The sequence below is a fragment of the Oncorhynchus mykiss genome, chromosome 5 (genome assembly GCF_013265735.2).
Source record: "Oncorhynchus mykiss isolate Arlee chromosome 5, USDA_OmykA_1.1, whole genome shotgun sequence".
In the NCBI taxonomy this organism is placed as follows: domain Eukaryota; kingdom Metazoa; phylum Chordata; class Actinopteri; order Salmoniformes; family Salmonidae; genus Oncorhynchus; species Oncorhynchus mykiss.
The window spans coordinates 6,488,402-6,511,761 of NC_048569.1; the positions used below are offsets into that span (position 1 = coordinate 6,488,402).

Consider the following 23,360-nt stretch of genomic DNA (forward strand, 5'->3'; position numbering starts at 1 on the left):
AGAAGAATGAAGACCACACCTGATCCTATGCCCATTTGGGGTGGCGCTGGACGGGTCCCATCAATATCGTTCGATCTTCTAAACAGTGCGCATTTGAGGGGTTTCTGGACTTTTTCTTTTTTTGAAATAGTTTTGGGCGTGGACATGGCACATTTTAAAGAGGGCTAATGAGAGCAGGAATGTAGTCTTACTAGCTAGGTGTTTAGTTAGGTAACTAGTGGTTTCTAGTTTAGCCACATGGTGTACATGTCCAGAACTGTCATGCGACGTGGTTGTTGGGCTAATGCGTTGCGATTTCTTTCGGGCATGGATTACATACTTCTACAAAGGTTTTACCCGGTTTATTTTAACTCTGGGCAACCCAGTTCAACTTTGATTTAACGTCGCAGGCTGGGGTTTGTATTAGTCAAGTGTTGGAAGTAAACGTTGCTCTTCACGAGGTGAGTTGTTACGTCGATGGTAATGAATTTTCTAGGACGGCTGGCCTCGTGTCATGGCTGGCTGGATAATGCATGGACAATCATGATTTTAATCATGTTATTTTAAACATGTACATTCGTTGCTATTTTACAGGCGTTGATGTTTTGCACGGTGGTAGTCAACCAAAGACGGGGCAGTATGAATCTCAACACCCACGTGACGGGAGAGCCATGTGTGCCAGTGGATCCTATAGCGCCCCTTCGACACCAAAAAGAGGTAATGTGGCCTGTCATTCTTCTCTAATCCCAGTTGTTGATAATGTTTGATAAGACAGTGAGTACGGTTACATGCAAACAATACTATTTTTTTATCGTGAATAGTCGGAGAAAAAAAATAGGATTTAAATATTTACATACTTTGCAATAACGATTTCCTCAATAATTCTATTTACATGGAATCAGTCATTGATCAATGCAGAATATCGCATTGATACCACAGAGACCATGTTATTTTTGTGATTACTATTTGATTGCGTTTGTATGGTTAAACTATTAAAATGCATTAAGTTTTTTCCGAAGTCACTTCATTCGCACAAAGGAAACTCGCCCTGTTAGTGTCACTACATGCGCAGAACTAACTCTGATTAAAGCCGTGTTAATGACCTAAAAGAGAACACAGAAAACGGTGTTTTATTTGCCGTATACTTAGATTATGCCCTAATACGATTAAGATGAAACAGATTTAAGGTGTTAATGACCAATGCCATTATTATTCTACCTTTTATTTCAACAAGGAACAGACTGAGACCAAGGTCTCTTTTACAGCTGGGCCCTGCATACACATGTTTACACATACAGTTTAGGTACAACGATACTCGGCCTATTGCCATAAAACGGTTAAATATCGAATTTATTAGTGTGGATGTTTAACGTTCTCATTATGATTTACTCGTGTGTATGTTGCTAAACATTTTGAACTTTCAGATTTTGCTTGTTGTGAATTATGTTCTTGTCTTTCTCCAGCAAATGGTGAACAGCTCTCTCAGATCCGTTTGGACATTACAGAGCATGTTAGAACGGTTCTATTTTTACTTCCTGGTTTTTGAACTGTGAACAACACACGTCATTGGCTCTCCTGTCAAGTTATTTATATTTCAATGACTTGTCATATAGCAGAACTTCGAACCAGTATAACTACAAGGATGCTTCTTGAACAGTGAATCATATACTTTGGCGAACGCTTCCACTTTGGACAGGGGAAGAGAAGGGTGGCTGTCCTGACTGGAATTTTTTCAGTGCTGAGTGTGGGCCAGAAATGTCACTGCAATGAAGTTTGCCCACCAGTTTTAATTAAATAAATAAATAATAATTGAGACGTGGGAAAAAAATTTGCCAACGTGACAGATGACGCTCTTCATGTTAACACTGATGTAGTAAAAGGTACATGGTGAGGAGCCATTGTAGACCTTGTCCAAGCTGAGACACTGCTCTACGAGGCTTTCCACATCAACCATCATGCCTAGTTTCAGAAATGGAGGCTGTGAACGTCGCATTCACCCTGAAACTATACTAAACACAAATTAAAATGCAATATGCATTTTTTTTTTTTATATGAGGAAATCAGTCATTTGAAATGAGTTCATTAGGCCTTTATCTATGGATTTCGCATGACTGGGAATACAGATATGCATCTGTTGGTCACAGATCAATAGAAAAAAATGGACCTCGGGATCTCGTCACGTTAACTCTGTGCATTCAAATATCCATCAATGAAATGCTATTTGGTTTGTTATGCCTATACCATAACGCCACCGTGGGGCGTTTAAGACGCTGACATCAGCAAACCGCTCGCTCACACGCCGCCGTACACGTGGCCTGCGGTTGTGAGGCCGGTTGGACAAACTGCCAAATTCTCTAAATTGACGTTGGAGGCGGCCTATGGTAGAGAAATGAACATTCAATTATCTGGAAACAGCTCTGGTCGACATTCCTGCAGTTTAACATGCCTATTGCACTCTCCCTCAACTTCTGTGTTGTCACTAGGGTTGAACTTTTTGGGGAATATTCAGAGGTGTAAACTTTCCGTGGGAATATATGGGAATTAATGTTAATACCATTTAAATGTAGATGTTTTTTGCATTGGATATATTTACCACATTAAATGGAGACAGAAACATAAACTTTTTACCTCATCATAAGTAGACATCATTTCAAATGATTAAATCCTTCCAATAGAAATAAAAACAATTTAGTTATGAATTGGATTAAATGAGTTGACTCTTCACATGGGATGATTTCACTGAACAACAAAAGAACGGGAATATTGAATGATCCCCAATGATCCATCGCATCTCCCAAAAACGTTTTCAACATACATCTGTAAAATGATAGTCTAGAAACTAAAGCTTTGGTTGTCTTCCTCTCAGGCTTCCATGTCTTCTCCTTGGACCTCCTCAATGTCCACCTCTTGAACATCAGACTCTCAGGCTTCCATGTCTTCTCCCCCTCTTGAACATCAGACTCTGAGGCCTCATCTTCACTGTCACTTTCCAACCTTGTTGAGGATGGTTCGTTGTCAGGCTCTAAAAGCCTCAAATTTGCCTGGATGGCCACCAATTTTTCAACCTTTTGTATTGGTCAGCCTGTTGCGTGCTTTGGTGTGTGTGTGTGTGTTCCCAAACAAGGACCAGTTGCGCTCTGAGGCGGCTGATGTTGGTGGGATTTGGAGGATGATGGAGGCAACAAGGGAAAGAGCCTCAGATCCACAAAGTCCCTTCCACCAGGTGGCTCATGAGATATGCACGACTGTCATATTGTATCTCCATCCCAAAGCCCTTGCTTGGAAGTGTACTTCGCCAGACTGCCATGAACTTTGCCCTCATCCAGGCCAAGGTGGCGAGACACGGTAGTGATGACACCATTGGCCTTGTTGATCTCTGCACCAGACAGGATGCTCTTGCCAGCATACTTGGGGTCCAACATGTACGCTGTGGCCTGTATGTGCTTTCAGAACTGCAGTATCCTCTGCTTGGAGCAACAGTGAGGTGGGCAGGGCAGTATGTATTTCTTCTCTTACATCTGCAAGCAGTCTGAACATCCGACTGGATGGCATTGTCTCCCTCAATCCGTGCAATGGCTACTGCTATAGGTTTCAGGCTGCTTACCACTCTCTCCCAAAATATAACATCCAGGAGGATCCTCTGGCTGTCCATATTGGCAGACCGTGATACAGCCATTTCTTGGAGAGCCTTCCTCTCCAGGAGACTGTGAAACATGATGACAACACCACCCCAACGGGTGTTGCTGGGCAGCTTCGATGTGGTGCTCTTATTCTTCTCACTTTGCTTGTGGAGGTAGATTGCTGTTATAATTTGATGACCCTTGGCTCTCTTGTAGAGTGAATCCACTGTTTTCAGTGCCATGATGTCCTTGAGGAGCAGATTCAATGCATGAGCAGCACAGCCAATGGGTGTGATGTGAGGGTAGGAGTTTAGACCAAGCAGCCTTCGTGTTCGCAGCATTGTCTGTCACCAGTGCAGATACCTTCTGTGATCCAAGGTCATTGATGACTGCCTTGAGCTCATCTGCAATGTAGAGACTGGTGTGTCTGTTGTCCCTTGTGTCGGTGCTCTTGTAGAATACTGGTGGAGATTATGTTAATTATTCATTGGCCAAGAACATTCGACCACCCATCAGGGATGATTGCAATACAGTCTGCTTTCTCTACAATTTGCCTGACCTTCACTTGAACTCTGTTGAACTCTACATCCAGCAAATTAGTAGATAAAGCATGTCTGGTTGGAGGGGTGTATGCTGGGTGAAGACGATTCAGAAATCTCTTCCAATACACATTGCCTGTGAGCATCACTGTTATAAGCCAACTTTTTTTGATGAATTTAAGCTCATGAATATGGGAAATTTAGCTTAATTTACCCAAAAGTTTCAGACTCTTTGCAGCCCTAGTTGTCACACAACTATACATTTTTAGTGGCTTTTTATTGTCCCCAGCACAAGGTGCACCTGTTTAATGATCATGCTGTTTAATCCGCTTCTTGATATGCCACACCTGTCAGGTGGATGGATTATCTTGGCGAAGGAGAAACGCTTGCTAACAGTGTTGTAAACAAAACAAAACATCTGCACCACATTTGATAGAAATAAGGTTACTGTTCATATGGAACTTTTCTGGGATCTTTTATTTCAGCTCATGGAACCAACACCCCCCCCCCCCCCCCCCCCCCCCTTCCCTTCACCCGAGCTAGAATGGTTATTGAACTGAAGCAAACTGTTAAGTTGAGAAAAAAAAATAAATGGAATTCTCTCTCCTTTGTTTCCTTGGTGACGCCCTCTTGACTACTTCAACTCCCCTTGTTGTCCATCTGGCGTTGCTTCAAGTTTAAATCCCTTCATCGCTCCGTTGGTAGAGCATGGTGCTTGCGATGCCAGGCTAGTGGGTAGGGCTGTACGAAATGGGTGAGAAGATTTTTACTTGCAATTTATAGATCAAAACATTTGGGTAAACTGTTGGAATCATATCAATAGAATGATAAAAATGTGAATTATGGTTGGAATACAGAGGTTTTGTCATGACAATGAATTTAAAAGTAAGGGAGGAGATGGTTGTGATTTGGTGTAGGAACCAAAATGACAGTCTGTGTTTCCCATGGGACTCTAATTACGTTCAAATGGTTATATTCAAAGAGTTCTTAATATTCTTTGCCTTTTTTTTCTCCTTTCTGATTTTGATTAAGCTGTTGCACAAATGATGCTGAGAGTCCTCCATTGGTACCGGGCTGTATTAGAGCTAAGGTTTGCCAGCATGTGATTAGCATTAAAGGCTAACACCATTTTATATTTTTCACTCACATTTGCAGCTTGCGTCGACCAACTAACTAGCTTTTTGCAGAGAGCAAGTTACACAAACATTTATAATCTAGAGGACTCAGTACTGGTACCCAGTGTATATAGTTATCGTTACTCATTGTGTATTTATTATTGAGTTGTTATTACATAATTATTTTGTGTGTCTTGTTGGGAAGGGCCCGTATGTAAACATTTCATTGTCGGTCTATACCTTTTGTCTTTACGAAGCATGTGACGAGAACAATTTTAATTTGTTTTGTCTTGACAAAACAGGCCGCCCTTTTTTCCCCTACAATGGGGAACGGCAGACTCTGCACAATTAAATTTGAACTGCAATTTTCATTTTTTTGACTTGTGACATGATTTTCTTAGATTATTGCTGCGTTCCATCAATTTTTATTCAGAAACTGGAATTTAAATTCTATGAACTAATTCAAAACTAACGCAGTACTTCAGCCCTCCACTGGGTGGTGCTGGAGTGCCATGGAGGGAAGCCTCCATGTTTTGATGTAAGCCACAAGCCTCTCATTCCAGCTCAATGGTACAATCAAGACAGATCACCACCGTTGGCCTTCGGCAGGATGAATGTAAAGCACAATAACATCATCCATGCTTGCGTTGCATTTATAACGCTGTATCCTAATTGTGACATGGGTTGGGATCCGGTACAAGTCCTTTTACTTCCTGGAATGAAATGTATTTGGAATTTCAGTCTACTTCCTGTATTGAACTGGTCATGATGCGTTTTTGCTTAAATTAAGGGGTGTTTTCACCTATTGTCCTCCTTTAAAAATAACTGATCTCAGACCTCTTTTTAAAGTGAACTGGGGTGTAAAAAAAATGTTTTAAAGCTAAAGAATTGTTATTTGAATGAGGACTCGACTCTTACCAGTCTTACATTTTTATTTTTTTTTACCTTACAAGGCAAGTCAGTTAAGAACACATTCTTATTTACAATGATGGCCTAGGAACAGTGGGTTAACTGCCTTGTTCCCAGGCAGAACAACAGAACAACCTTGTCAGCTTGGGGATTCGATCAGGCAACCTTTCGGTTACTAGTCCAACACTCTAACCACTAGGCTACCTAGCCAGTCCTCTTTACATTCACATTGTTATGTTTAGAAGTGAACCAAGATATTTTTCCAACATGTACTCTGGGTTTTTACAAAGTGCAGGACAAGCCATTCAATCAGATAGCTTGGTTTGGATTTGCCACCAATGCTCCTTATAGGACACATCACTGCACTCCATACTCCTCTATAAACTGGTCATCTCTGTATTCCCATCACATGACCCACTGGTTGATGCTTATTTATAAAACCCTGTTAGGCCTCACTCACTCAATATCAGCATGTGTTAACGAGTGTGTGTCTCCTGTATGAACACAATGTCAGGCCACCCAGCATGTAAACACACAACAGAGCCCTGGCTGTAAGGTCATCTAAGGTCACATACTCTAGCTGACCTGTCACTCTGTTTTGGCCTTTAGGGCATTCTGGTCTGACGCTGTCGGCCTCGAGGGCGTTCTGGTCTGACGCTGTCGGCCTCGAGGGCGTTCTGGTCTGACGCTGTCGGCCTCGAGGGCGTTCTGGTCTGACGCTGTCGGCCTCGAGGGCGTTCTGGTCTGACGCTGTCGGCCTCGAGGGCGTTCTGGTCTGACGCTGTCGGCCTCGAGGGCGTTCTGGTCTGACGCTGTAGGCCTCGAGGGCGTTCTGGTCTGACGCTGTAGGCCCCGAGGGCGTTCTGGTCTGACGCTGTAGGCCCCGAGGGCGTTCTGGTCTGACGCTGTAGGCCCCGAGGGCGTTCTGGTCTGACGCTGTAGGCCCCGAGGGCGTTCTGGTCTGACGCTGTAGGCCCCGAGGGCGTTCTGGTCTGACGCTGTCGGCCCCGAGGGCGTTCTGGTCTGACGCTGTCGGCCCCGAGGGGCGTTCTGGTCTGACGCTCCACAGTATAAGCAGATAGACTAGCTTTCTAGAGCAGCTGTCTGTAGCCATGATTCTTTCACATTGTCCTCATGTTTTCTCTGCGTATTTAACTCTGATTTTAGGAATAGTTTTAATAGTGTTTCTCTTCCAGCTCAGAGTTGGGACAATTATTTTTCAATCCAGGCAGGACACTTAAATTCCCCAAGTCTCTTCAAGGGGAAATTCAGCATTGTAATGTCAGTGTACTGCCTGAACTGATTGCTACGGCTCGTCTTTTGGTCCCCGTGTGCAGAGAGAGTCTGGTTGGCAGCTCCACTGTCACTGTCCATCTATGGACGGTGGAGAAAAGGGTAAGAGGTTAAGATACCTGCCACTAAACTTATGGCCCTGCCCCAATTATTTACCCTTCTCCTGTTCTCCACTAACCCTCTCCCCAAGTGTCCACTCCCAGTCATGGATTTAAAGTTGTGTAACAGAAGTGAGTTTCCACTGTTTTTTAAATCCATGACAGACTGTATGCATGACAAGGGCAAACTGCAGGAGAACGTTGGTGAATTGGGATGAAGATCATGAGTGAGTTTCCACTGTTTTTAAATCCAGGTTCCCACGTCGGGAGAGAGAGGGGTAGAGGTTCCCACGTCGGGAGAGAGAGGGGTAGAGGTTCCCACGTCGGGAGAGAGAGGGGTAGAGGTTCCCACGTCGAGAGAGAGGGGTAGAGGTTCCCACGTCGGGAGAGAGAGAGGGGTAGAGGTTCCCACGTCGGGAGAGGGGTAGAGGTTCCCACGTCGGGAGAGGGGGTAGAGGTTCCCACGTCGGGAGAGGGGGTAGAGGTTCCCACGTCGGGAGAGGGGGTAGAGGTTCCCACGTCGGGAGAGGGGGTAGAGGTTCCCACGTCGGGAGAGGGGGTAGAGGTTCCCACGTCGGGAGAGGGGGTAGAGGTTCCCACGTCGGGAGAGGGGGTAGAGGTTCCCACGTCGGGAGAGGGGGTAGAGGTTCCCACGTCGGGAGAGGGGGTAGAGGTTCCCACGTCGGGAGAGGGGGTAGAGGTTCCCACGTCGGGAGAGGGGGTAGAGGTTCCCACGTCGGGAGAGGGGGTAGAGGTTCCCACGTCGGGAGAGGGGGTAGAGGTTCCCACGTCGGGAGAGGGGGTAGAGGTTCCCACGTCGGGAGAGGGGGTAGAGGTTCCCACGTCGGGAGAGGGGGTAGAGGTTCCCACGTCGGGAGAGGGGGTAGAGGTTCCCACGTCGGGAGAGGGGGTAGAGGTTCCCACGTCGGGAGAGGGGGTAGAGGTTCCCACGTCGGGAGAGGGGGTAGAGGTTCCCACGTCGGGAGAGGGGGTAGAGGTTCCCACGTCGGGAGAGGGGGTAGAGGTTCCCACGTCGGGAGAGGGGGTAGAGGTTCCCACGTCGGGAGAGGGGGTAGAGGTTCCCACGTCGGGAGAGGGGGTAGAGGTTCCCACGTCGGGAGAGGGGGTAGAGGTTCCCACGTCGGGAGAGGGGGTAGAGGTTCCCACGTCGGGAGAGGGGGTAGAGGTTCCCACGTCGGGAGAGGGGGTAGAGGTTCCCACGTCGGGAGAGGGGGTAGAGGTTCCCACGTCGGGAGAGGGGGTAGAGGTTCCCACGTCGGGAGAGGGGGTAGAGGTTCCCACGTCGGGAGAGGGGGTAGAGGTTCCCACGTCGGGAGAGGGGGTAGAGGTTCCCACGTCGGGAGAGGGGGTAGAGGTTCCCACGTCGGGAGAGGGGGTAGAGGTTCCCACGTCGGGAGAGGGGGTAGAGGTTCCCACGTCGGGAGAGGGGGTAGAGGTTCCCACGTCGGGAGAGGGGGTAGAGGTTCCCACGTCGGGAGAGGGGGTAGAGGTTCCCACGTCGGGAGAGGGGGTAGAGGTTCCCACGTCGGGAGAGGGGGTAGAGGTTCCCACGTCGGGAGAGGGGGTAGAGGTTCCCACGTCGGGAGAGGGGGTAGAGGTTCCCACGTCGGGAGAGGGGGTAGAGGTTCCCACGTCGGGAGAGGGGGTAGAGGTTCCCACGTCGGGAGAGGGGGTAGAGGTTCCCACGTCGGGAGAGGGGGTAGAGGTTCCCACGTCGGGAGAGGGGGTAGAGGTTCCCACGTCGGGAGAGGGGGTAGAGGTTCCCACGTCGGGAGAGGGGGTAGAGGTTCCCACGTCGGGAGAGGGGGTAGAGGTTCCCACGTCGGGAGAGGGGGTAGAGGTTCCCACGTCGGGAGAGGGGGTAGAGGTTCCCACGTCGGGAGAGGGGGTAGAGGTTCCCACGTCGGGAGAGGGGGTAGAGGTTCCCACGTCGGGAGAGGGGGTAGAGGTTCCCACGTCGGGAGAGGGGGTAGAGGTTCCCACGTCGGGAGAGGGGGTAGAGGTTCCCACGTCGGGAGAGGGGGTAGAGGTTCCCACGTCGGGAGAGGGGGTAGAGGTTCCCACGTCGGGAGAGGGGGTAGAGGTTCCCACGTCGGGAGAGGGGGTAGAGGTTCCCACGTCGGGAGAGGGGGTAGAGGTTCCCACGTCGGGAGAGGGGGTAGAGGTTCCCACGTCGGGAGAGGGGGTAGAGGTTCCCACGTCGGGAGAGGGGGTAGAGGTTCCCACGTCGGGAGAGGGGGTAGAGGTTCCCACGTCGGGAGAGGGGGTAGAGGTTCCCACGTCGGGAGAGGGGGTAGAGGTTCCCACGTCGGGAGAGGGGGTAGAGGTTCCCACGTCGGGAGAGGGGGTAGGGGTTCCCACGTCGGGAGAGGGGGTAGGGGTTCCCACGTCGGGAGAGGGGGTAGGGGTTCCCACGTCGGGAGAGGGGGTAGGGGTTCCCACGTCGGGAGAGGGGGTAGGGGTTCCCACGTCGGGAGAGGGGTTCCCACGTCGGGAGAGAGAGAGGGGGGGGGGAGGTATTGGGACACCACATCTCTCAGCAAGTAGTACTGTAGGTGTTGTCCGTATTCCCGTCATTTCACACAGTGTCTCTCGTCATGATTCAGTTTGCAGACGTTCCGTCAGGACGACGGTAACCCTGGACTTCAACGCTGTCGTCATGGAGATGGTGTCTCTGTTCACCTCAGGATGATGATGATGATGTGCTGACTGGACAGGTGTGGAGCTCACTGATAGGTAATTTAAGACCGTAAAAGCCACTCCATGGTTACTTGATGATTTAGTTTTTTTTGTAACTGTTGCCTGGCTGATTTGACAAAACGTTTTAACCTAGCCATATCCGATCAACTCATACGTGTTTTACAGTTGGAAATAGAACATTGTCGTTATTCAAACACGGAGATCTTAGTTTTAAGAAATATGGAGTGACTATGGTAGATGTTCAAATCTGTTGTGCTTTATGTGTGTATGTCTTTACAGACCGAAGACCGTTGTTGTCACACACTTTCATAACAGACAAATCCTCTGACTGTGCCAAGTGGAGAGAGTCATCCTGTCCAAATGACCTGAGAGACGTCCATGCCTTTTTCCAGCACCTCGTCGCCACACAGGTACACAACTTTGTAATTACATTTTGTAGAGGCCCAATCATTCGGTTCACAGCTGTTTTTAACAGACACACTCCTATCCCACAGCTGGTGTAGTTTGGAGATGTTTATCAGCTAGGTTGTGTCCCAAATGGAACCCTCCTCCCTATATATATTTTTCTGACCCCAGGGCCCTGTGGTACAACCCACCGTTGAAGTCACCTTGATGAATTCAGCTCGACAACGTGTCTGCTAGTCCCTTGTTCACCTCACAGTAATGGAATGTATCTGTCTTTATGCCAAAGTGTTTTGTTTCCTGTCAGTAGCCGAGTAGCCGGGGGCCGAGTAGCCGGGGGCCGAGTAGCCGGGGGCCGAGTAGCCGGGCCGAAATAAAAGTTCCCAGAAATGTTCCATATGAACAAAAACCTTATTTCTATCAAATGTGGTGTACATGTTTTGTTTTCAACACTGTTAGCGAGAGTTTCTCCTTCGCCAAGATAATCCATCCACCTGACAGGTGTGGCATATCAATAAGCTGATTAAACAGCATGATCATTACACAGTTGCACCTTGTGCTGGGGACAATAAAAAGCCACTAAAAATGTGTAGTTGTGTGACAACTAGGGTTGCAAAGAGTCTGAAACTTTTGGGTAAATTAAGCAAAATTCCCCATATTCATGAGCTTAAATTCATCAAAAAAAGTTGGCTTATAACAGTGATGCTGACAGGCAAATGTGTATTGGAAGAGATTTCTGAATTGTCTTCACCCAGCATACACCCCTCCAACCAGACATGCTTTATCTACTCATTTGCTCGTTTGTTCAAGTGAAGGTCAGGCAAATCGTAGAGAAAGTGAATGAAGTGTATTTCAACTCATTACGTTACATGGGTACACATGGGATGTGTAAATTCACTCACAGGAGACGATTTAAGAAGCATCATGCTCTTCGACAAAAATATAACACGGTTACTGAGAGTTGGGACAGACAGCGGACTGACAAACCAGCAGTGCCATCGCTCGCTTTGTGACTGATCGCTAGATGCCTGTCGTCTGTTCTAGAGGGAGAAGGCTAAACGGCACGTGTCAGAACTCATTCCACGGAGGGCCCGAGCGTCTGCGGGTTTAAGCTCCTCGCTTGTGCTTGATTAATGAATTAAGGTCACTAATTAGTAAATAACTCCCCTCACTTGGTTGAGCTCTCAGATCTCAGGAAGTGTTGCTGTTACAGTTATTCTGTTGTGTGCATTCATTTGAATTCAATGGGTTTGTCTTGTGTTTTGAGTGAATCATGTCCTTCAGGCCATTGCTGACAAACCAGTCTTACTGCAGAACCTGTATTCAAATGGTATAACACTGAACAAACAAAAAATATAAGCGCAACATGTAAAGTGTTGGTTTCATGAGCTGAAATAAAATATTCCGGAAATTTTCCATACACACATTGTTTACATCCCTGTTAGTGAGCATTTCTCCTTTGCCAAGATAATCCATACACCTGTGGCATATCAAGAAGCTGATTAAACAGCATCATCATTACACAGGTGCACCTTGTGCTGGGGACAATAAAAGGCCATGCTAAAATATGCAGTTTCGTCACACAACACAGATACCACAGATGTTTTGAGGGAGTGTGCAATTGACATGCTGACTGCAGGAATGTCCACCAGAGCTGTTGCCAGAGAACTTCATGTTCATTTCTCTACCGATCTCGTTTTAGAGAATGTGGCATTAAGTCCAACCAGCCTCAACCAGCCTCATCATTTCTGCACCAACTGTCAAAAACTGTCTCGGAAGTTCATCTGCATGCTAATTATCCTCACCGGGGTCTTGACCTGACTGCAGTTTGCTGTCGTAACCGACTTCAGTGGGCAAATGCTCACCTTCGATGGCCACTGGCACACAGGAGACGTGTACTGTTCACGGATGAATCATGGTTTTCAACTGTACCAAGCAGATGGCAGCCAGCGTGGATAGCGTCGTGTGGGCGAGTCGTTTGCTGATGTCAACGTTGTGAACAGGGTTCCCCGTGGTGGCGGTGGGGTTATGGGCAGGTATAAGCTACGGACAACGAACACAATTGCGTTTTTTTTGATTAGCAGTTTGAATGCACAGAGATACTGTGACGAGATCCTGAGACCCATTGTTGTATCATTCATCCTCTGTCATCACCCCGTGGGGCAGTGCATTATCATGCTGAAACATGTCACAAGGATCAGTCAGTACACAATTCCTGGAAGCTGAAAATGTCCCAGTTCTTCCATGGCCTGCCTACTCACCAGATATTTTATTTATTTTTATTTTACCTTTATTTAACCAGGCAAGTCAGTTAAGAACAAATTCTTATTTTCAATGACGGCCTGGGAACAGTGGGTTAACTGCCTGTTCAGGGGCAGAACGACAGATCAGTACCTTGTCAGCTCGGGGGTTTGAACTCGCAACCTTCCGGTTACTAGTCCAACGCTCTAACCACTAGGCTACGCTGCCGCCCCATATGTCACCCCACTGAGCGTGTTTGGGATGCTCTGGATCGTTGTGTAAGACAGCATGTTCCAGTTCCCGCCACTATCCAGTAACTAAACACAGTCATTGAAGAGGAGTGGGACATCATTCCACAATCAACAGCCTGATCAACTCGATGTGAAGGAGATGTCACACTGCATGAGGCAAATTGTGTTCACACCAGATACTGACTGGTTTCTGTTGCATGTATATCTGTTTTCCCAGTCATGTGAAATCCATAGATTAGAGCCTCATGAATTCATTTCAAATGGACTAATTTCCTTTTTATATGAACTGTAACTCAGTAAAATCGTTGCCGTTGTTACGTTTTCATATCGTTGTGTAAACTAGTAAAAGGTTAAATTAGAAAACAAATCCCATTTTGAACCCAGGGCTGTCTGTTTCACTGTGATGATCAACACTGATGGAATACAGTATGTACAGGTAAACTGTCTCACTGCCCGTAAATGATAAACGTGACGTCTGTCTTTCTGTAATGTCTGGTTCTCCAGGTGGTAGGGAGAGGGGCTGTGTCAGAGACCCACCTTTTGGCCCTGCTCAGCCCCAGAGAACGCCTTGGGACAGACACCTGCTTGTCTAACTCACTCCGGCTGCACCACACCCAGAATAGACTAGCCATGTCTGCTGCTGGTAAGGACAGGAGTTGGTGTGTTGTTGTACATTTTGTCTAAGAGATGAGTTGTTAATATCCATTAACAATCCAGTACAGCCCCCCCCCCACACACATACAGTGCATTCAGGAAGTATTCAGACCCCTGGACTTTTTCCCACATTTAGTTACCTTACAGACTTATACTTAAATTGTTTTTTTCCCTCATCAATCTCCACACAATACCCCCTAATGACATCACAATACCCCCTAATGACATCACAATACCCCCTACTGACATCACAAAAATATTACATTTCCTTAAGTATTCAGACCTTTTACTCAGTATTTTGTTGAAGCACCTTTGGCAGCGATTACAGCATCAGGTCTTCTTGGGTTTGAAGCTACAAGCTTGGCACACCTGTATTTGGGGAGTTTCTTCCATTCTTCTCTGCAGATCCTCTCAAGCTCTGTCAGGTTGGATGGGGATTTGTTTCTTCACAGCTATTTTCAGGTCTCTCCAGAGATGTTCGATCGGGTTCAAATCCGGGTTCTGGCTGGGACACTCAAGTTCATTCGGAGACTTGTCCCGAAGCCACTTCTGCCTTGTCTTGGCTGTGTGCTTAGGGTCGTTGTCCTGGAGGAAGGTGAACCTTCACCCCAGTCTGAGGTCCTGAGTGCACTGAAGCCTGTTTTCATCAAGGATCTCTCTGTACTTTGGTCCGTTCATCTTTGCCTCCATCCTGACTAGTCTCCCAGTCCCTACTGCTGAAAAACATCCCCACAACATGATGCTGCCACCACCATGCTTCACCGTAGGGATGATGCCAGGTTTCCTCATATGACCCTTCTCATTCAGGCCAAAGAGTTCAATCTTGGTTTCATCAGACCAGAAACTTGTTTCTCATTGTCTGTGAGTCCTTTAGGTGCCTTTTGGCAAAATCCAAGCAGGCTGTCATGTGCCTTTTACTGAGGAGTGGCTTTTGTCTGGCCACTTTACCATAAAGGCCTGATTGGTGGAGGGCTGCATAGATGGCTGTCCTTCTGGAAGGTTCTCCCATCACCACAGAGGAACTCCGGAGCTCGGTCAGAGCTTCCATTTTAGAATGACAGACGCCACTGTGTTCTTTGGGGACCTTCAATGCTGCAGAATGTTTTGGTACTCTTCCCCAGGTCTGTGCCTCGACACAATCCTGTATCGGAGCTCTACGGACAATTCCTTCGACCTCATGGCTTGGTTTTTGCTCTGACATGCACTGTCAACGTTGGGACCTTTATATAGATAGGTGTGTGCCTTTCCAAATCACGTCCAATCAATTGAATTTACCACAGATGGACTCCAATCAAGTTGGAGAAACATCTCAAGGATGATCAATGGGAAACAGGATGCACAATTTCAAATCTCATAGCAAAGGGTCTGAATACTAACGTAAATACGGTACTTCTGTTTTTCATTTTGTATAAATTTGCTAAGTTTCTACCCCTGTTTTCAGTTTGTCGTTAATGGGGTTTTGTGCATAGATTGACTAGGTAATGATTAAGACATTTTAGAATAAGGCTTTAACGTAAAAAAATGTGGAAAAATGCACCTTACAGACGAGAGGCTGGAAGCAACACATTGTTCCCAAATTATGTCTGTTTATGGGATGTTACGGTTCACTTGTCCCAAAGGATGTTATGTTAAATATGTCGATCTGCCCTTGAGCAAGTCGCATAACCCTAACCCTAATGTGCTCCGGGGCGCTGTACTACTATGACTGACCCTGTAAAACAACACCTATCATACTACTATGACTGACCCTGTAAAACAACACCTATCATACTACTATGACTGACCCTGTAAAACAACACCTATCATACTACTATGACTGACCCTGTAAAACAACACCTATCATACTACTATGACTGACCCTGTAAAACAACACCTATCATACTACTATGACTGACCCTGTAAAACAACACCTATCATACTACTATGACTGACCCTGTAAAACAACACCTAACGTACTACTATGACCGACCCTGTAAAACAACACCTATCGTACTACTATGACTGACCCTTTAAAACAACACCTATCGTACTACTATGACTGACCCTGTAAAACAACACCTATCGTACTACTATGACTGACCCTGTAAAACAACACCTATCGTACTACTATGACTGACCCTTTAAAACAACACCTATCGTACTACTATGACTGACCCTGTAAAACAACACCTATCGCACTACTATGGCTGACCCTGTAAAACAACACCTATCATACTACCCAGCTAACTATACCCAACAAGCAGGCCAGTAGTTTCCTCCCCCAGCCCACTACCAGCCCGGTAGGAGATGGCTCTGGTAGTTCACAACCCCCCCCCCCCCCCCCCCCCCCCCCAGAAGTTCCCAGCTAACTATACCCAACAAGCAGGCCAGTAGTTGCCTCTCCCAGCCCACTACATTACACAAGCAGTTAACTAGTTCCAAACCCTACACCGTTAGTAGTCTATCGCCCTTGACAACGGAAGGTTTGGTCTCTAACCTCAGCGGTCATTTTGAGGATGGTGGTGGCAGCCTAGAAGAGGCCTTGGGATTATTTTGGGGGGGGATCTCAGGAACCTGTGGAGGCTTCAATGACAGCAGCTATAGTCCTCTCAGCTCTCCTCCATCTCTGCCTCACAGAGGAGCTATCCTTCCTAATGTCCTCACAACCTAAACGGAAGAAGTCTGGCATGGGTCTCTGACCTCAGTATTGATGGATGCAGCCTCACCTCAAAACGGTTCCTTTTCAAACCAGATGATGGATGAGACTATGGCAAGTTCCCTTTAGCTTTTGGTTTGAGTGAGTGATTTCATGTGGGGTTTTTTGTGCCAGGACTGATGTCTATTGGGAGATTTCTGGGATAGTCTAGAAATCAAGAGCTAGCTTCACTAAATTAATCTTATTTTTCATCTTGTGTTCAAAATTGTTTTCTCTGACTGAAGCAGAATGGTTTGGTTGACCAACTGAGGTCATGTGCCAGAACTGAAGTGTGAATTGGCTTCAGTTTCAAGAGGTTTCTTGGAAATTCTAAAGCATCGTTTTAATTTTGTCAAATTGTATTGCCCCAGGGCGTCCTTTTTGCCAGTCACTTCATATAGACGAGGCCAATACAGGTGTAACCTAACGAAATCATAAACGTAATGTACTATTTCTGATGGGCAACATTAAGAGAAGACTAAAGTGATTTCAAAAGTATTTTAATGTTGTCATAGCTCACAGGCAAAAATAAGTTTATATCTACAAAGGTACTATTCACAATGCTTTTTTTTTGTACATTTTTTTACAAATTTACATTTTTTTTAAACGGTTTTGTACATTCATGACATCATATATACATTATCTTTCTCACATACATACAATCCAAATAATTTAAGAACCTACAGCCAACAAATTGGCACATTTGAAGTTTAACAAGATCATAGTCACACACACTCTCTAATAGGAATAAGAGAAACAGACTTTGGCTTTTACAGTTTAGCGCTAACTAGCCTGGCCACCAGTCAACACAACTCGTTATACAGAAACTGGCCTAAGTAAGTTTTTAACCAGGTTAATGCGAGACAAATCCAGCCACTTCAGAGAAGTGTTTTCACCAAATGGCACCTTATTTCCCTTTCTAGTGCACTACTTCTGACCAGGACACACAGGGCTCTGGTCAAAAGTAGTGCGCTATAGAGGGTGCCATTTGGGACAGATATATAGTGGCTGGAATGTGAGACAAATCCAAACATGCTCCACACTACAGAAATTTCATTTAGCTGCCTGTCTTCAGGATTGTGCAAACTCACATTTCTGTATGTTTTGTTGTTAGCTTAAAATACGCTGTATATTGATTGGTTTTCTGTAATAAGCCACACTGGTAGCCCCTATAGAAGGCTAACAAACATTTACTACGGTATATAGAGAAGCTATTTTCTGGTTCGTATTCACTATGAACAAAATAGACCGTCACAGGGAGGGACAAGCCTGAACGTGCCCAATGACCGCTTGTTTAACTGTTGTAAAACTTTTAGCTACGTTTTGAATTAAATGAGCATGACCCTGCAATAGAAGAGGTGGTTATGTAACCCAGGCACAGTGGCTCCCTCAAGAGGGCTTTGGTCTAGGAGGTATTTGTTGTGGGGTTTTTAGCAGAGGAAGTTTAGAGGGAAGTAAGGCCCCTCCGCGTCAGAGCCCAGGGAACTGCTCAGGCTCTCCTCCCCCGAACTCATGTCTTCACATGAGTCTTCACTGGAAAAACAAGAAGAAAAACAGTTAAAATTCACAATATTCCTTAGTTCGTCTTTTATCCTGTTTGCAGTTATCCAATGTAATTTCATCCTTTTTTATTAATTGTTTGACTACAAGACCCATCCCAAGTCTTTTATGTGGAGCTTTAGCTGGTTGTGTAATGTTGTGGTTGAGCTGTTATGGGAACTATTGTTGCTAGGTAGGAGTAGGACATATGACAGAAGTCACTTACAACACTCAGACATTAAGTATGTGGGTTAGTTAGTGATACGAGAGCAGGACGAGGATGGGCCTCTTCTGATAGGCTAACTGACGCAACCAGTTAGCCTATGACGTGGCTGATGGTATGGAACCCCCCCCCCCCCCCCCCAATACCATACAAGTCATGGGAATAATATAACAACTGAAACCAGACAGTAGGAGTGGTCAACCTCTGAACAAAGCACTGGAGAGGGCGGGGCTTAAATGTGGGGCTTAAATGTGTGTGTGTGGCTGGAGATTTCCCTACTTCTGTTATTCAGGGGATTTTCCATACTACTTCCCCGTTGTCGTATAGTAGACTTGTTTGACTGCCTTCTAACATAAATGTACATATGGTAGAATGTTTTTATATACGCATGTTTCTCTTTCTCTACAGACTATATATATATTCCTGTGTATACCTTTCACCCTGATCCCAGCAGTCCTCGGGAATGGTTGGCAGTTCAGGGACGCTGTAGTAGCTGGTGTGAAGATTCTGAGCTGTCCTTCTCGACACGATCCAGACAAGCTTTTTATTGTTGGGTTTGCTACATTCGGGAGAAGAGTAGTCGGACATACACTTGGCCACTAGTCCCTTCCAGTGTAGCAGCTCAACGTCGGTGATCTGTAAAAGACGACCAGGGCTTCATAACATTGGACACCGGGTTACATAATAGACTGGGTCAGCAGAAACCTTTTTGGGATGGATCCCAGGCGTTGTAAAAGGATAGCGGCCGGGAACATGAGGCCGGGGAATGTGAAAGGGACTTTTAATGTCTTTCCATAACCGTGCCAGTTGTCATATGAAACCTTTTGGACTAGGGTTGTAGGGCATACAATATTCAGAGATGGTTCCAGGGGGAAAAATAGGTTTCTTTTGTGTACGAATTTGACAGTTAACACCGGGTTACTGCTGTTTTAAAACAAAGGATTACATCCATGCTATGTGATAAAGCTTCAAGGATGTTCTAACGAGTGTATAATGTGTTTACCTTGAGATGTCTTTGAACATGATGTGCTATTTCTAACATATCAACAGACTGCATGGCTTCGATCTCCTGAGTGAGGAGTGACAGGGCCAAGACTGACGGCTGGAAGAGAAGAAAAATGCATCAAATTAGACTGCAGCTGCCAAGAGGTCTGAAACATGTAACATCTTCATGGACTCTCTGGGGTAAATCGTTACTTTAGCTTTGGAGAACGCGATCCGGCAGAGACAGGCTTTGAGCTGGACCTCTAGTATGTCGAGATTCAGGGCCTCCTTCCTGTAAAGGTTAAATTACATATTAGAACCAATCAGGGTGTGAAAACAAGGTGTCAGGGCTCTGTTACATAATTTAATTTGTTATGGTGGAATGGACGCCCATGTGTTATTTGATCATGTCCAGTGAGAATAGTTAGAACCATCGTCCTACTTCCAGTCAGGACTATAATAAGTACATGTCTAGTTGTCCAAGTTAATTATGTCACACTATTACAATCTTCCAAATGGGGTTGATTGCTCGGTGAATTGTAATTTTTTATAATGGGTTCTTACAGGTCTGAGGTATGGGCGCTTGTGATTCCGTGGTATAGGTGCAAAAACGTTAAGGCTGTGATGGTTTTGAGTTGGAAGTTGAGTTTCTCTGAAACGATCTTCTCCATGCGAGTGAGGTCCGAGACCGTAAACTTGCACTGGCTGATACGAATAAGCTCATTGGTGGAAGACAAGTTACACTCTTCGACTGCTTTGGCTGCGATGTGGAGGCAGCTGATGCCGACGCAAGCTAGATGTTTGGGTTGGACCTGAAGAGGAGGGAGACGCACAAAAGCTTGGAATTAGTGGAAATAGGGACAGGCTATTATTACTCACAGCAATTTGTCTAAGGACATTATCTCTTTGTCATCAAAAGAAATGTAGAACACATGTCAACCTTATGTTGCTAATTAGCTGTAGAGTATGTTGAAATTACTAAAAAAATGTGCTCATGATTGGGTTTTCATCTTACCTTCATCATGGCCAGGAATCGATCCAACAGGTTGACTGCCAGAACGAAAGTCTGTGTACTGTACCCAAAGAAACTAGTCAGGCTCCAGAGGTCCTCCACTTTGGTGTCCCTACATTTAGCTGATATTCCCCTGCTGTCATTCTGTAATTAATAAGATCAAGATAAAATATTATTTCCTTACAGTATGCAACAGTAAGATTTTAGGCATTTACAATGTGTATTAGTGTAAGGCGTTTATGGACTAATTTGTTTTATGTTTAGGGATTCATATCGATCATGTGAACAACATTTATATTTAGCTACTGTACTGCAGACTACCTCTCCAGTCGATTCGATTAAGCGGAGTCCTGTTTCCTTCGGAAGATAATTCCTCTCCTGTTCAAAATTGGCTATCAACTCCCTCATAAGTTTCACAGTTTCCATGTCTGGACTCGGTTACAGCAATCTGAATGTCTTTCTCTGTAAAAAAAAAAACAAGACGGGGCGTGATGTTAGTAAATATTTGTCCGCCCTACATTTGTTCACCCGGTCAAGGTTTGCCTCAGCTGGGATTCGGTGTCAGATTTCTTAGGTTAACGCCTACTTAATCAGAACACAAAACGAATCTAATTGTGTATTTCTCAGTGTAAAATCGTAAACATGATCACAAATTTCGTGAGATACTCCAGACATTTACATCAAAAACAAGCTTGAATCCATTAGCTGTGCTTTAAATCGTCGACGGGAAGGGGGTCGGAGTCTTGTTCTTGTCTAGGAAGCAGTGCCTTAGCTGGCAATTAGTTGCGATTTTTTTTTTCATTGAACTTGACGTTAACTCCACATCAAATGTGTCTGATTTAAAAACGGTTTGACTACCAGGCTGGTGATTTAAAAGCCAATTTGTTTGAGTAAAAAAAATAATGGTTGAGCGAAGAGCTGTGCGAGTCAACGTTAGACGATAAATAAAGACACGATACTGTAACGTTAACTTGCAAACGGTAAATAAAGATTAGTCGAAGTAAGATGCCAATTTCCTCGATGAGCATGAAAGGCAAGACCAAACAGATTAGTATAGTTTTAAAATCATAAGCTTGATATAAAAAATGTTACGTTAATCCTCCAGGAAGCTATTTGTTTTTTACTGTAATGGATAATAAAATAATTTTACAACACCCAGTAATATTCACAATTACTTCCATTTATTCAATTTCCTTGCATCTGCAATGTGAAAACTGTATATAATTACCTGTAATGTTAGTTATATCGACATTTTCTACGGTCCTAACCTCTTCTGTTTGTTCCTCTTTACTGTCTCTAGTCTTTCTTTTTGTTGTTGAGAGTTTCCGCACCCAGAAACTGACGTCAATGCCACGGTAGCCAATCACGTACTTGGCTTGATTTATCGAGAAAGGTCTGCCTTCTTTTGTGGCTTTACTACTATAAAGTATTGCTTTTAATTATTCAATTCAAGAGTTGATAGTCCTACACAAATCAATGCTGTATTATTTAACGTTTTATTAAACGTTTCTTATGGTTTAAAAAAAAAGAGAGTTTAGTATGCTGTGTTCTAGACCAGCTCGATACTGACAATTCCACCGGCCAATCATCTTTCTCATTCTTTTGCCCGTTCAAATAGTCCGCCCAAAATTCTTCAGTTCTATTGGATGCCTGGACAAACTCGTTTACTGACGAGTGATTTGAAATAATTAACTCAGATTGTCAACAGAGTATTTAGACATTGGTTCAGCGCTGACTAGGTGAATTTATCAGAAAGAATACTGTTATAGTCAAGACAATTTTTTATTCATTTTTTTTTTTTTTTCATGTAAGCTAGTTGAGAACAAGTTATCTTTTACAACTGCGACCTGGCCAAGATAAATTGGACATTTATTTCTGTTCCTGCACATCACACAATAACCTGGTTTAATAAATCAAATTCAATCATTCAAGGGAAAGAGGAATACATGCATTAGCAGTAAATCATTTTCCAGCTTTATGATTATTGTCAAGAAGAAAGCACAAGTACACCATGTATTTTATTTGTATATTAGGGAAAGGGGGAAACCTAGAGTCAGTTGTACAACTGAAATGTGCCTTACACATTTAACCCAACCCCTCTGAATCAGACAGGTGAGGTGGGGGGGGCTGCCTTAATCGACATCCATGTCTTCGGCGTCTGTGGGAACTGCCTTCCTCGGGGGCAGAATTACATTATTATAATTTTTTTTACCTTGTCACCTCTGGGATTTGATTCAGCAACCTTTCGGTTACTGGCCCAACGCTCTAACCACTAGACTTCCTGCAGGCCACAATCTGTGTCTGTGTCCTATCCATAGAATTATCACAGTGGTTTATTTATACAAATATTTGTCATCAGTCGTTGTGGCTGGCCAAGGGTAAACTAAACATATTACATAACATATTATGGTAGGATTCATTCCCAATAGAAAACTATTCCTACCACACAGAATACAATGGGGGGGGGGGGGCAAATGTGATGTCATAACTGAAATCTATCATGTCTTTGTAAGTAACCATAATATATCAGTAAAGTAGAAAATGTATCCCAAATATTGATACAATATTAATTTTCAACACTAGCTGTATGAGAGTGGGCGGGTCAAGATCTGTTTCTTGCTTTGCTCTTAGGATCTGGGCACCATTTTTAAAGGAGGTATGTCTGGGGTAGCGGTTGTTGTAGAGGTGAAGCAATTGAAGTTTAAGATTCCTGGTGTTTGTGACGCCCGCCGTTTGGCACGATGCAGACCCGGCGGTGAAACTTCAGTCACTAACAGGCCTTTTTGAGTCGGTCTTTACCTGACAAATTCATGTTAGTTATCCTGTTAGAGCAGCTTTTGTGCCAAATCCACTGCAGTGTTTCAGGTGCCACATTTTATGGTCATATTGCAGCAGTGTGTAGGAGGGAGATTTGAAGATGTGGGAATTGTGCAGGAGGGCAATGGGACATAGGATTGTGTAGTTTCGGAGGATAAAGTTGTTTGTCAACTGTAGGGGTGCCCATGTTGCTGGTGATCGGAACTGTCCTGTGCGAGAGACGCAGGTTGAGGTGGCTAGAGTCAGAGTAGTCCAGAAGGTGTCGTATGCTGGGGCAGTGAAGAAAGTA

The 23,360-nt window shown here is 45.1% G+C and overlaps 2 protein-coding genes across 5 annotated transcripts in view; one reads left to right on the forward strand and one right to left on the reverse strand.

Moving 5' to 3' along the window:
• The window catches only part of LOC110523126 (cyclin-I), a 67,093-nt gene continuing 43,733 nt past the window's right edge, over positions 1-23,360 (forward strand). Inside the window, exons 1-5 of one of the 4 annotated variants that reach the window (XM_036976667.1) lie at positions 1-440; positions 574-696; positions 10,181-10,310; positions 10,554-10,684; positions 13,673-13,811. The gene's annotated coding sequence lies outside the window, so the exon portion shown is untranslated. The remainder of the gene's footprint in view (positions 441-573; positions 697-10,180; positions 10,311-10,553; positions 10,685-13,672; positions 13,812-23,360) is intronic. The other 3 variants (XM_036976668.1, XM_036976669.1, XM_036976670.1) reach the window with 3 other exon arrangements.
• On the reverse strand, positions 16,980-21,616 carry LOC110523127 (cyclin-G2). Its single transcript, XM_021601542.2, has 8 exons — positions 21,483-21,616; positions 20,576-20,716; positions 20,258-20,398; positions 19,807-20,054; positions 19,456-19,534; positions 19,262-19,360; positions 18,692-18,894; positions 16,980-18,029 (listed from the first exon to the last, which is right to left on the reverse strand). Exons 2-8 carry the CDS (start codon positions 20,678-20,680, stop codon positions 17,927-17,929), a joined length of 978 nt encoding a protein of 325 aa, XP_021457217.2. The 5' UTR covers positions 20,681-20,716; positions 21,483-21,616; the 3' UTR covers positions 16,980-17,926.